Source organism: Chaetomium globosum, genomic scaffold, assembly GCF_000143365.1.
Source record: "Chaetomium globosum CBS 148.51 scaffold_1 genomic scaffold, whole genome shotgun sequence".
NCBI lineage: Eukaryota > Fungi > Ascomycota > Sordariomycetes > Sordariales > Chaetomiaceae > Chaetomium > Chaetomium globosum.
In genome coordinates, this window is record NT_165976.1 from 3,467,358 (window position 1) to 3,479,195 (window position 11,838).

At 53.4% G+C, this 11,838-nt stretch overlaps 5 protein-coding genes across 5 annotated transcripts; 4 read left to right on the plus strand and 1 right to left on the minus strand.

Annotated features, from left to right (window-relative positions):
- Positions 1–173: 173 nt before the first annotated feature.
- CHGG_01120 (uncharacterized protein) lies at positions 174–624 on the plus strand (the record flags this gene model as incomplete). The annotated part of the gene is made up of 2 exons (XM_001220340.1): positions 174–296; positions 361–624. 2 exons carry the CDS (start codon positions 174–176, stop codon positions 622–624), a joined length of 387 nt encoding a protein of 128 aa, XP_001220341.1.
- An 898-nt stretch (positions 625–1,522) lies between these two features.
- Positions 1,523–4,268, plus strand: CHGG_01121 (uncharacterized protein; the record flags this gene model as incomplete). The annotated part of the gene is made up of 4 exons (XM_001220341.1): positions 1,523–1,597; positions 2,128–2,220; positions 3,129–3,749; positions 3,879–4,268. The coding sequence occupies 4 exons, from the start codon at positions 1,523–1,525 to the stop codon at positions 4,266–4,268; spliced, it is 1,179 nt and encodes a 392-aa protein (XP_001220342.1).
- Positions 4,269–5,498: 1,230 nt separating this feature from the next.
- CHGG_01122 (uncharacterized protein) lies at positions 5,499–6,204 on the minus strand (the record flags this gene model as incomplete). Its single annotated transcript, XM_001220342.1, has 4 exons — positions 5,499–5,531; positions 5,581–5,712; positions 5,830–5,923; positions 5,984–6,204. 4 exons carry the CDS (start codon positions 6,202–6,204, stop codon positions 5,499–5,501), a joined length of 480 nt encoding a protein of 159 aa, XP_001220343.1.
- A 2,456-nt stretch (positions 6,205–8,660) lies between these two features.
- On the plus strand, positions 8,661–10,366 carry CHGG_01123 (uncharacterized protein; the record flags this gene model as incomplete). Its single annotated transcript, XM_001220343.1, has 2 exons — positions 8,661–8,799; positions 9,351–10,366. 2 exons carry the CDS (start codon positions 8,661–8,663, stop codon positions 10,364–10,366), a joined length of 1,155 nt encoding a protein of 384 aa, XP_001220344.1.
- A 1,005-nt stretch (positions 10,367–11,371) lies between these two features.
- On the plus strand, positions 11,372–11,726 carry CHGG_01124 (uncharacterized protein; the record flags this gene model as incomplete). Its single annotated transcript, XM_001220344.1, has 2 exons — positions 11,372–11,447; positions 11,518–11,726. 2 exons carry the CDS (start codon positions 11,372–11,374, stop codon positions 11,724–11,726), a joined length of 285 nt encoding a protein of 94 aa, XP_001220345.1.
- Between the last annotated feature and the right edge of the window lie 112 nt (positions 11,727–11,838).

The following is an 11,838-nucleotide window of genomic DNA, read 5'->3' on the forward strand; positions in this document are numbered from 1 at the left end:
CCCATCATTGAGACCCAGGGTGGTGACGTGTCTGCCTACATTCCCACCAACGTCATTGCATCACTGATGTCAGATCTTCTTGGAGGCTGAGCTCTTCTACAAGGGTATCCGCCCGGCCCATCAACGTCGGTCTGTCCGTCTCTCGTGTCGGTTCCGCCGCCCAGCTCAAGGCCATGAAGCAAGTCGCCGGTTCCGTGAAGCTCTTCTTGGCCCAGTACCGTGAGGTCGCTGCTTTCGCTCAGTTCGGCTCTGATCTTGATGCCGCCACCAAGCAGACCCTCGCCCGTGGTGAGCGGGTAAGTTTGACCGCCCCTAACTCCTGATACTACAACGTGATGGTGCTAACGCTATCGCCTGCAGTTGACCGAGCTCCTCAAGCAGAAGCAGTACTCTCCGTACGCCGTCAACGAGATGGTTCCCATCATCTTTGCCGGTGTCAACGGTTACCTCGACTCCGTCCCCGTCGACAAGATCCTCCAGTGGGAGGCTGACTTCCTTGCCCACCTCAAGACCAACGAGGCCGACGTCCTGGCCACGATCGACAAGGAGGGTGCCATCAGCAAGGAACTCGAGGCCCGGTTGAAGGAGATCGTCCCGGCCTTCATCAAGAGCTTTCTGGGTTAATCTAGACGTAATACCAAACGTTCCCAGGATGGTCTACGGGGGGGTTGGTGAAGGATGAGGGGGGATGTCTATACCGCAACGTCCGTGTGTTTCTACAGCAGGGGTTACGTCTTTCGTGCGCTGGATCGAGTAGAGGGGCGCGTGAAAAGAGAAGATTCACTCGTCAAAACCCATTGTAAAATAGAGAGCAGACTCAATCAAGCACTCGATTCCTTTTGTCCTGAACTGTGGTCCAATTCCTAAGCGGCTGTCTAAAACTATCATACCGGGTAGGTATTGATGGGACGGCGACGAGCGGGCCGGGCTCGTCCGCCGGCTCTGCAAGTTAACTTATGTTCTTCAATCACTGAATTCCTTCTCTTCGATATTATCACTTCAGCTCCGCCATCAACGTCATCTTCACATCACCTATCCGGCAGTTTCGCACTAGACGAGATGTTCCGCCCTAAGGCAAACCATCGTCCGGGAGGAGTGTAAACGTTCAAGCCAACGGCATAACCTGGTTAGTGCCTCCACTGGGCATTGGATCGATAGGGCCGTCGAATAACGCAGATATAGACGCGAAGCATCAAGGAGGCAACTCGCCAGAACGGTACCTTTCCTTCGGAAACCCATTGTTATTTTTGGTAGGAGCCCGTCGCCCACCCAGGGCGGCTCCGTCATCCTCGCCAGACCAATGATTCTTTCAATCTCTCGCAACACCTTTCCTCATCCCTTCAACTTCTATCGTCCTACGGCGCGCGCATTCGCCACTATTTGTTATTATCTTTATCGTACAATTCCGTACGCTCCTAACAAAGTATACTACTCTAAAATCAGATGTATGTACCAGGGAAATTGCATACCCCTGCCATCTGCGGGGTTAGTTGTTCTGCGTGCCTCAGACGGGTGGACGAAAATGTCTCCCCAGCCCGACTCCTCCCCATTCCGAGATTCGAGGACCCGGACCATCAACAATATGCGCAAAACCACGGTATATTTTTTTATCGTAGATGAGCTCAACAAACTAATCGCGAGCTTCTTCTCCTAGAGTGAAAGTGCAAAAATAAATGGCGACATGGTGAACGGTTTGGGGGTATAGTGCTCCGGTTCTGAGGGATCATCTGGCTCGTGGTCCGCAAACGCTCCGGGGTGTACGCCGGCAGGCGCAGTAGCTACAGTGCCGGTAGCCTCCGCATGATCATCCAGGTCATCCTCGAACCCGGCATCTTCTGTCTCTCCTAGTGCATCGGCGGGGAGATTGTCGAGTAACTCCGACTGTTGAACTCTCGGTCCCTTTTCAACATCAATTCCGGGTTGCTTACCTGCTGTGCCTGACGGACAATGCTCTCGAGGAGCTCGTCAAACACAACTTCGGCGACATCACTGGTACAGATGCGGCACATGTTCAAGAGTACGCATTGTCGAGGATCAAGGGCAACTGCGCCAACTGGCGATATCGCTGTATAGGCAACCTCATGGTAAGTTAGGAACGGAAAACAGAAATACTCCTGGCTAACACAGCGCACACCAGGCGTTCAAGAAATTGTGTACGGAGAATCCACTGTACGCGACGTGCCAAGAGCTGAAGTCCATCCGGCAAGTGGTCACGCAAAAGTACAGCCTTGAGCTGTTTACCGAGGTTTTCGGTTTTGTCAATGATTACATCGACTTGGGCAAAAGCGGTCAAGACGTTCAAAAATGATGTAAGAGTATGTTCCTATTTTAAGTGTGAAAATATTTGGTCCAGACCTGTCTAACGGAACCTGCCTGCAAAAGATACCGAGTTAATTTGAGTGTGAAAAATGGGCGAACTCGGACACACCTGTCACCATACCTCGAACCATATACAGACATTCAAACATCACTGTGCTCGCGGAACCCATAGGATTAGAGGCTCTAAATAAAATCCAATCTCACCTTCGACCTCCACTTAAATATCTTTTCATATACGTTTCACGTGACGGATAACTCCAATGTTTTCACAGTTACCAAGTGTTCCTACTCCATCGCCAACAGCAACCTGGAACAGAACCAACAGGAGTATCTTAACCATTGCCCCAGTCTAACAGCCCGAATAGCAACAAACAATATTCCTTACTTTTTCACATTACACTTGCACTAAGAGCCCCAGACTCAAAACCCATGAACAACACCCGGACTCCAAACTAGCACAGGAAGGAACATACACTCAAATATCTATCGACCACATCTTCTCTAAATTTTACACTCCCAGTTTTTCGTTACGCACCATCACCATTATAATCCTAACCTCCTTCCTCCCCTTCCTTCCTACCCTCCTTCCTCCTTTTCCTTCTTACCTCTTCCCTTCATTCTCATTCTTACCACTTTACTTCCTTTTCCCTCCTCCAACTACTTCTCTCACACATACTTTGCCTACCAATTATTTGAATTTATCGCATACATAGTGAAATAGTAAGTAATCGCGTACTTTACTTATTATTATAACTTAAAAGAGCGAACTCAGCCATTTCAACAAAGGGCGACGGCAGTGGACCGAACAGGTAAACCTTGCCAACCCAGGGGGAGGCACTAGCCCCGTTAAACCAGAAGGGTCTGCCGGGTTCCTGGGAGTCTGGTTGGACTGGAAACTCAACTGGAAGGCTCACCTGGTGGCGGTGGAGAAGAAGCCGAGGACCCAGAGCTATGCCCTGTCGAGGATCGTGGCAAAGACGTGGGGAATGGGGCTAGCCAAAGCGCGAGAAGTGTACACAAAGTGCATCCGGTCGGCGCTGGCCTATGGCGCATCATCGTTTCACATCCCCACGGATGTGGGAGGCGAGCCGGTAAAGAAAGGCATCACTAAGGCCCTCGGGAAGGCCCAGAATAAGAGCTTGCGGATTGTGGCGGGAGCCTTTAAGTCTACCCCCATCCGTAACCTCGAGACAGAGACATGGGTACCACCATTGGACTTGTACCTAAACAAACGGCTTGCAGATTACGAAAACCGACTCCAACGACCCGATCTGGACGACGGTCAAGGCGGCAAGAAGACGGCGGCGAGCGTTGTCCTCACCGCCTGCCGCAAGATACAGCAGAGACTTAGCTCGAGGAGGGGCAACAGGGGCCGACCGCGAACCTTGGGACCTCAAGGGCCTATGGCGGTGGAGAGAGCCGCGGGCACGGTCATGCGCTGGATGGGGGGAATCGTTGATACGAACAGGGTAGTAGAAGAGGCTTGAAAAGCGAGGTCGTTAAAGGAACGGGACGGCAGGGCAATCACCAGGCCGGCGGACGACTTTGACCATCAGCAGGAGACGCTATTCCGGAACGGAACCCTAAGGAGGCACGACGGTCTCAGCAAGGCGAAGAGCTCACTGCTGATTCAAATCCGGACGGGAGCAATAGGCTTACGGGACTTCTTGTTTACACGGGGAGTCCCGGAGGTTCTGACTCCTGCCTGCGAGTGTGGCGAGGGACGAGAGACTGCCGAACACCTGGTAGTGTGGTGTTTGGCCCCACCGTTGACTCGAAGATGGGAGAGAACTGGAATTCGGACACGACGGGACTTTTACTCTGTTCTACACGGCATCAATCCCACGACTGCACGGCTCGCCAGGAGAGTCCTCGACTGGCTGATGGACTCGGCGAAACTGCCGATGTACAACTTGGCCAGGAGGCTCGAGCTGGAAGCGGCGGCCTGAAGCGCCCCCGTTCGGAGGCCAGGAGGCCTCCTCTCTTTGTATACGCAGACTCACCAGAACGCATCGTTCCTTGATTGTTGGTATGGGTTCTTCACCCGGCCCGGGAGGGCACGGTTTTCCTGTACACTAAATAGCTGAGGGTCCGGCACGCCCTAGGGCATAGCGGAGTATGAATAATATAATATTTGCTACAACTGTGACACCCGCGACCTTTGATTTTTGCTCCAGCACCCATTACACCATGAAATATACGCGTGCCATTTCCTTGACCAATTTCCTGGTGGCCAGTTCCGCACTGGGCTTCCAGGTTCTTGTTTTATACCCCTAGCACAAATGATTGGACGCAGGATTCGAAGCGCTGAAGAAGCAACACCTCAAGGTTTTGGACGCAGCAGGAGACAGCCTGAGCGAGCGGCAACAAAAGAGTTCACGAACGAACTAGACGACCTAAAACAGTGCAGTTCGAGAAGGTGGTGGCAGTTCTAATGCTCGTGTAAATCTCAGTCACGTACACAGCTCCCCGTGCATTCACCCCGTGCGCTTGCTCACAGTCAGGTTAGGTGGCTTATCCATACATGTGATTACTACGAGTATTCAAAACTTGCGACTGACAACACTCATGGCCGAGGACTTTGTTTGCTAACGGGTTTGGGTCTAACCGTTGCGGGCTATTGCCTCCAGGGTATCTTGGGTCTGGTGAATACCTAGGTACCAATTCTTCAAAGCTTAAGCTGTTGATTACTTACTTGGGATGCCTATTCTTACCACTGTTGATAATCGCCATGCTATATTCTTCGCACCTGTTGTTGCTGCTAAGTCCTTCGGCGATATTTGTTCTGTGCCGACTCGAGTCCGGACGGATTCGGCTCCTATCCAACCCAACCTACGCTGACAACTCTGTGCTGACCTCTGCAGAGGGGGGTTGGAAACGCTCGGCAAATAACCCCGTGGCTTTATATTCAAACACCGGCTACCTAAGAGGGCTAATCCGAAACCAGGCTCGTGTGCATGCTAGCCGACTTCAGCAGCTCAGACAAGGATAAGTTCTAGATCAACGCAAGCTTTAATAGGCACAACAACTCCTCGGATGGGACAGGTGTGAAGCGCACAAATTTACATGTATTGTGGCTAGAGTGCCCAGAACTAGGAGTGTTAAACTCAAGATACTGCCCCTCCTCCACCTTCACGAACTAGGAGAGAATTTATCCTCCTAACAAAATGAAAGACTTTTTATGTCCCACAGCACACCCGCACAACGCTGACCTGAACGAGCTAAGCCGGCAAAGGCAGTTTAGCAGCTGTCACCACGCACAATCGTGTTCCAGTTGCCTGACTCGAAGTTCTGGCCCGAAACGTAGCTAGCTTCGGGGGCACACGAGATGATGATGAATCCAGCGCTGTTGGCAATCATGTCCCAGTTATCCAGGTTCTTCCACGTCTTGTTCTGCGAGAGAGCAAACCGAGGGTGGTTAGCGAAAGGCGAGCACCACGAGGGGGTGGGAGCATATAGAAAGAGAAAACCACATGGCTTGGGGGAATGGGAAATGACATGAGAACTTACATCGTTGCACCAGTAGATGGCAGCGCCGTAAGAGCAGCTGACGCGGAAGCAGGCTCCAGGACCCGGCGGCATGCGGGGCGCGGCAGTGAGGGTTCTGAGTTAGGCAATGCCCTCGTGGATGCGGCGTCTCTCGGCAGACGGCCAGTTTCCACACTTGACAGTCGTGGCGCGCTTCTCAACCAGGCTCGTCTCCAGTTCCTGGATGGATCTAGCGGTAGGAACCTGTTGGAAGTTGGGGTTGATGGCGAGCGCCCGGGAGTAGATTTCCTGAACGGTGCCATTCAGGACCTCAGTCTTGCCGGGAGCAACCTCGATCTCCCACACCGGCGTCTCGATGGTATATTTGGAGATGGGATCAACGATGTCCACCGCCATGGCGGCCTACGACATAGCAAAGCCAACCAATAAGGCTCTCACGTGTGTATTCTTCTCGGAGGAGCTTACGGTTTGTGCCACGAAGACAGCAAGAACGGAGGCGAATGCGGCGCGCATGATGGCGGTTTGTGGGAGTCTGAGAACGATAGGAGCTTAAGGTGAGGGAAGAGTGGCGAGATCTAAAAGATCAATGCTGGTGAAGGTGATGATGAGATGGTGAGAGAAGGTTGAGAGCACTCTGGGGAGCCATGGGTTCTTATACACCGAAACTCAGGCCTGACGGCCAGCAAAGACGACCGCGCCGCTTCACTGCGCGCGGATTTCAGCGAAAGCAGATCATGACATGGAGCCGTTGGGCATGCTGTGAAGCCTTTGCTAAACATGTCCATCGCCAAAGTACCAAGAAGGAAGGTACCATCCAACTCGGTGTTCTCGGGACCTCGCCGGGGATTGTGTAGCGTGCCTGGCACGAAGCGCCGGGGGCACAAATTCTGATTCAGTTGGCCCGGCATGGCCACCTGCCGCCGCACCAACACTGCCAGGCCCGCTATGTAAGTCCATGAAGCGATGGCCAGACCAAAAATAGTTAATAACGTTACCGTGCGTTGCCGTGATGGTCAAGACAACCTGCATGGGAGTGGTCCACGGCAGCAAGCGCCCAACAAGTTCTGTTGCCAAGCTGTCCGTCGGCTACTAGCGCCAACTCGGTCTCGTTGTTAAGATATCTTATCATCTTGGACATGATATCCAACACCTCGGCACTCCGAAATAAAGGTCGATCCGGCCAGTGACCGGAGCGCGGCACTAAGCCGTAGTGAGGTAGCAGTAAACGCGCAGATTTCCGTACGGGGGAATGGACGTATAGAGCGTTGGGGACTTGGAAGGCAGAGTTCCAGGTTCTCCAGTTTCCTAAGAACCCTGGAAGGTACTTGGGCAGATTGTGACAGGCTGTGGTGAGTGCCTGGCGTTGCGGCGCGGTGGCTTCACATACAGGTAACTAATGAAAGCGCTGGGGGGCTTGGCTTGTTTTAACTCGGTACCCATGTAGCTATCCAATCAAGATTTTGAAATGGACCCGACAGAGCGGTTCGGCCCGCTTTGTGTGACAACCCTCCGAATGCTGTTGCTCCAGCCCTGAGCGCCGGCGAACCAACACATGCTACTTCGTAGTTATGGACATAAGGATCGACACCTTGATGGCTGGTAACCAGGTGACTGTGTGGAGCACTGGGCAAGGATCCTCTTTCGACTTGGTGAAAGAAAAAAAAAAAAGAAAAAGGAAAAAAAAAAGCTCAACCTCATCCACTGAATGGGCAATTGCTGACTTGACAAGGGAAAACAGCGCAGCTCGGACTTGGAGCGGTGTTTTTTGGCAGGCGAAGTTCCAATTTCCCGTTTCGCTCGACGTTGTAAAAATCCTTGGGGCCCGAAAACTTTGGAGCCGTCGCACTGCCGTGACCCCGGTCCCAACCAACATGCAGCCCCACGCCTGATCGTTCGGATGCACACCGAGTACATCCTCCACTCGTGTTCTCGCTGTGTTGGAGAATCATCCCAGCTCTGTGCGGTTGGTTCTGAATAACCTCGTTGGCGCCGTTGGCGGTGCGATTCGTGCGGTGATGACAATCTGTGAGCTGACAGATCGCCAAGCCGCGGATCCAAAGCAGCGTCGCAAGCTCCCGCTCGAACGGATACCATGCCCGGTCGGTACATACTGTTAGGTAGGTAGTTATTCCCAGTCCATCATTCGGTGGCAAGGCTTTCTGGGAGGTCCCATCCGGGCCCGACCTGGAGATACGGTTGAGATGGATGATGGAGAGCCTCCCTCAAGAGCCTCCTCCCCATTTGTGACACATTCTGACGCCCAGCGTTCGGTGTATGTAGGTGATTAGGCGTTGAGAGTTGAAGGAGACATGTACTGTTTCTGTTTCGTGTATTCCATCGATGGCATTGACGATGGCCATTCCCGATCCACGTTTTGAGCTACGCGCCGTTCACGGGGTTTTAATTCTCCGATTCGCCCAAACCCCAAGCGACCCTGTCCTTTTTAAACATGTTGGGTCGGCTGTGCCAGGCCAGGGGTTGGATTGGCTCTGCCCCAGAGACGCGAAACGGCAGGATAGGATGGTGGTGCAAGAGGGAAAAGCTTGTACCAACATGCGGTTGACCGTCGACTCAACGAGGCACTCACTACGAACTCATCGTCCGCGTCCGCAGCAAGGTTACAACAAAAATCATTATCTTCTCCCACCACCCCAGTGTTACAACCATGGATCGGAGAGTTGAATGAGCCCGGTGACCAAGAGTCAACGAAACATCAGAAGCAACTTGACCAACAGCGTTCTTGTCACACTGCCGACCGTCGTGTGCGTGCAGCGTGAGCCATCCGTCCGTCGGAGGGTTGAAACATGGAATCGTGTATAACAAGTCCACTCCATCACGATCCGAACCACGACATGGCAACGTCACCTACTGACACTGCCGTTCTTCCGACGCCTCGATGCCAGGCGCCCATGGACCAGACAGTCCAGGGGGGGGGTGTGGCATTCCTCCGCCACTTCACCCTGCGTCCGCGCCGAGTCATCCTCCGCGTCGGTAAGGCGAGATTTTCCGTTGCTGTCTTCTCCTGTTCACGTCTGCCTACCTCGTCTACCGCTTGTGCTTTTATGACGACTTCTACCTCCCGGCGCGCGCCCCGGGCCGCCACCTCGGCTGCCATGCGCCGCCCAACGGCTGGTGGGTAGAGTTTTTCGCTCGGCTCGAAAGTACGCGCATAACGGCCCCCAGGATAAAGATAAAAGACTGGGATCCTGCCATCAACTGGAAGCCTAATACCCACGCCACGCGCCCAGACTTGGTCAAGCTGCGCAGCGATGACGAAGCCAGGTACCGGGAATCGCATACCGCGTTTGTCGACCAGCTGGCCCAGTTCGCCAGCCATCTTCCATACGGCGCCAATACCACGGGCATCGTGACCACGGCTGGCGTGACCAACTTCGGGCAGGTCATCTCGCTGCTGCTGACGACACGCCGAGCTGGCTCGCGGTTACCGATACAAATCTACCTCGACTCAACTGCACCATGGGTAGATTTAATATGCTCCAAGACATTGCCTTAATACAATGCGACCTGCCTGTTCATGCAAGATAAATGGGTTGGTATATCCGTGCCGACGTTCGAACGTTTCCAATGGAAGGTTCTCTCGATCCTTGTCTCGTCTTTCCAAAACGTTCTCTTCCTCGACGCCGACTGCCTCCCCATTCTCAACCCAGACACGATTTTCCACCAGGGGTCCGAGCCATTCACCTCGGCCGGCCTCATCACCTGGCCTGACTTCTGGACCTCGACCGCTTCCCCCCTATTCTACAAGGTTGCCGGCGATATCGACATCCCGCCCATCACCTCGCGTGCCACCTCGGAGAGCGGGATACTCGTGTACGACAAGGCCCGCCACGCCGACACCCTCCTCCTTGCCGCCTACTACAACTATAACGGGCCCAAGCACTACTATCCCCTACTCAGCCAGCACGGTGCGGGGGAGGGTGACAAGGAGACCTTTCTCCAGGCTGCACTGGTGCTGGAAGCGCTGCGACAGAAGGGGGTGTATCAGCAGCCAACGGCGTGGATGAGATCGGGGGCTGGGGTTGGGGTTAAAAAGGGGTATTATGATGTAAAGAAGCCCCCGGTTGTGCATGGGCGGTCGGCCAGGGGCAAGTGGACGGGTATGTTCCTCTTGCAGATGGACCCTATGGAGGATTACCGTGCCGTTATGGCCGCCATCAACAAGGTCAGCAAGCGAGACGAGGCAGAGGCTATCGTTATCGAGGACTTCCTGACCAACTCGACCTTCCTTGACACCCTTGGGGACCTGAAGCTAGAATACCACGGCCACTCCATGTTCTTCCACCACAGCGGTGTCAAACCTGACTTCACACGCATTCTCGACGAGAAATGGAGCCTCGTCAAGACAGACGAAGCGGGCAGGTATGTACGGATGTGGGGACATATTGGTTGGGTCATCGATACCCTTGGCCGAGATGTCGAGAAATTGCTGTGGGAGGACTCGATGCAGGTCTATTGCCAGGAGGATCTGGCCCAGTTTAAGCGCTTACAGGACGTGTGCGCCAAGATGCGTGTGATCCATGATCAGCTGTATGCCTAGAAAGGCGGCTGGCTTTTTCCGTCTTTTCTTTCGCATGTGTACTAGAGGGTTCAGGAGGCTTTAGCGGATACCTTGGAATGGGATTACAAGGGCGAAGTTGGCAAGGTCCTTGTTCATACATACTCTTTACGCATGCACATGTTGAAGGCTGCATGCGAACCGAAGTGTTTGATGTCGTGCTCAATCTCATCCTCATCGGTACGCCACAAGCCGGGGGGAGGCGCGGGTCGGTGTGGTCTCCCGGCTGAAGGTTCATCGTTGTTTTCCCGCCCCGGCTAGCTTTATCAGTTGAAAGAGCCGTCCAGGTCCGATCGTACGCAAAGGCGGCACGGCGGGAGCGGGTTGGCCTTGGGACGGTATGCAAGAGCAGCGTCTCGTGGTGTTAGGAACTTTGCCTGGCTGGTCCTTACCTACTATTTCAATATTCGACCTCTTTTTCTCCACTTTATTTTCTTCTTCTTTTCATCTTCCTTTTTTCTTCATTTTTTCTCCCTTTTTCTCCTTTTTTTCTTATTTTTGTTGGATGGTCTAAAAGATACAGAGCCCCAACTTTGGCCGAAGTCGGTGCAGGGGTGGTGTGCGGCCAAGCAGTGACATCATGAGCACGCCGAAACCCGAACTGCATCCAGGAACAACACCAATCAACATTCCAGGTTCATGCCAATCGACTCTCTCGGTTCATTTTCACTCGACCAATATTGACTCATGTCTCTTTCCTAAGTGCAAGACGTTTGTTAACGAGCCACCCTCGGTCACTAAACTCGTCCGTTTCTGCTGACGGTACTGTATGTTCATTCTGTTTCCGTTTGTGTCCCTTTGGCTTTGCCAACACCCGCTTCCTAAACAGTGCAAGTCGGTAACTGACCTTCATTTTTTTTTTTTTAGCAGTTAGCCAGTCAGCCGGTTAGCTAGCATCATCTTGAACTCGCTCAACTCTTTTCCCATAAATAACCTACACGGGTTGAAATGCCCCCCGACTCGTCTGCGTCCACTGCGCTGCCCAACATGTCGCCTGCTACCAAGGACATCATTGCCCGTGTGCGGCAAATGATCCCGCCTATGCTGGAGAAGTTTCACAAGGGTAAGTGGTTCGCTGTTGAATGACAGAGCACCCGGTATGGCAGAGACTAATAATGATCGCGCGTGGACAGGACAGCTGGGGCGAGTTGGCGTCATCGGCGGCAGTGAGGACTACACGGGCGCGCCATACTTTTCGGCCATGGCAAGTGCCCGTCTGGGGTGTGATATGGTAGGGCGTTATTCCTGTACCCCTATCTCATCGCCACTTGTTGTTCTGAGGCATACCGAGAGTATGCCACGGAGAAAGCGATGCGATGCCGTCCCAGGAGCAACCCGCTGAAAACATACCAACCCCGCTAACCCACCAACCCCCAAAGTACGACGTAATCTGGGCCCCGGCGCCTCTCCCCTGGAACGAAAGCTACCTACCCCATCTCTATGGGCCACCCCAG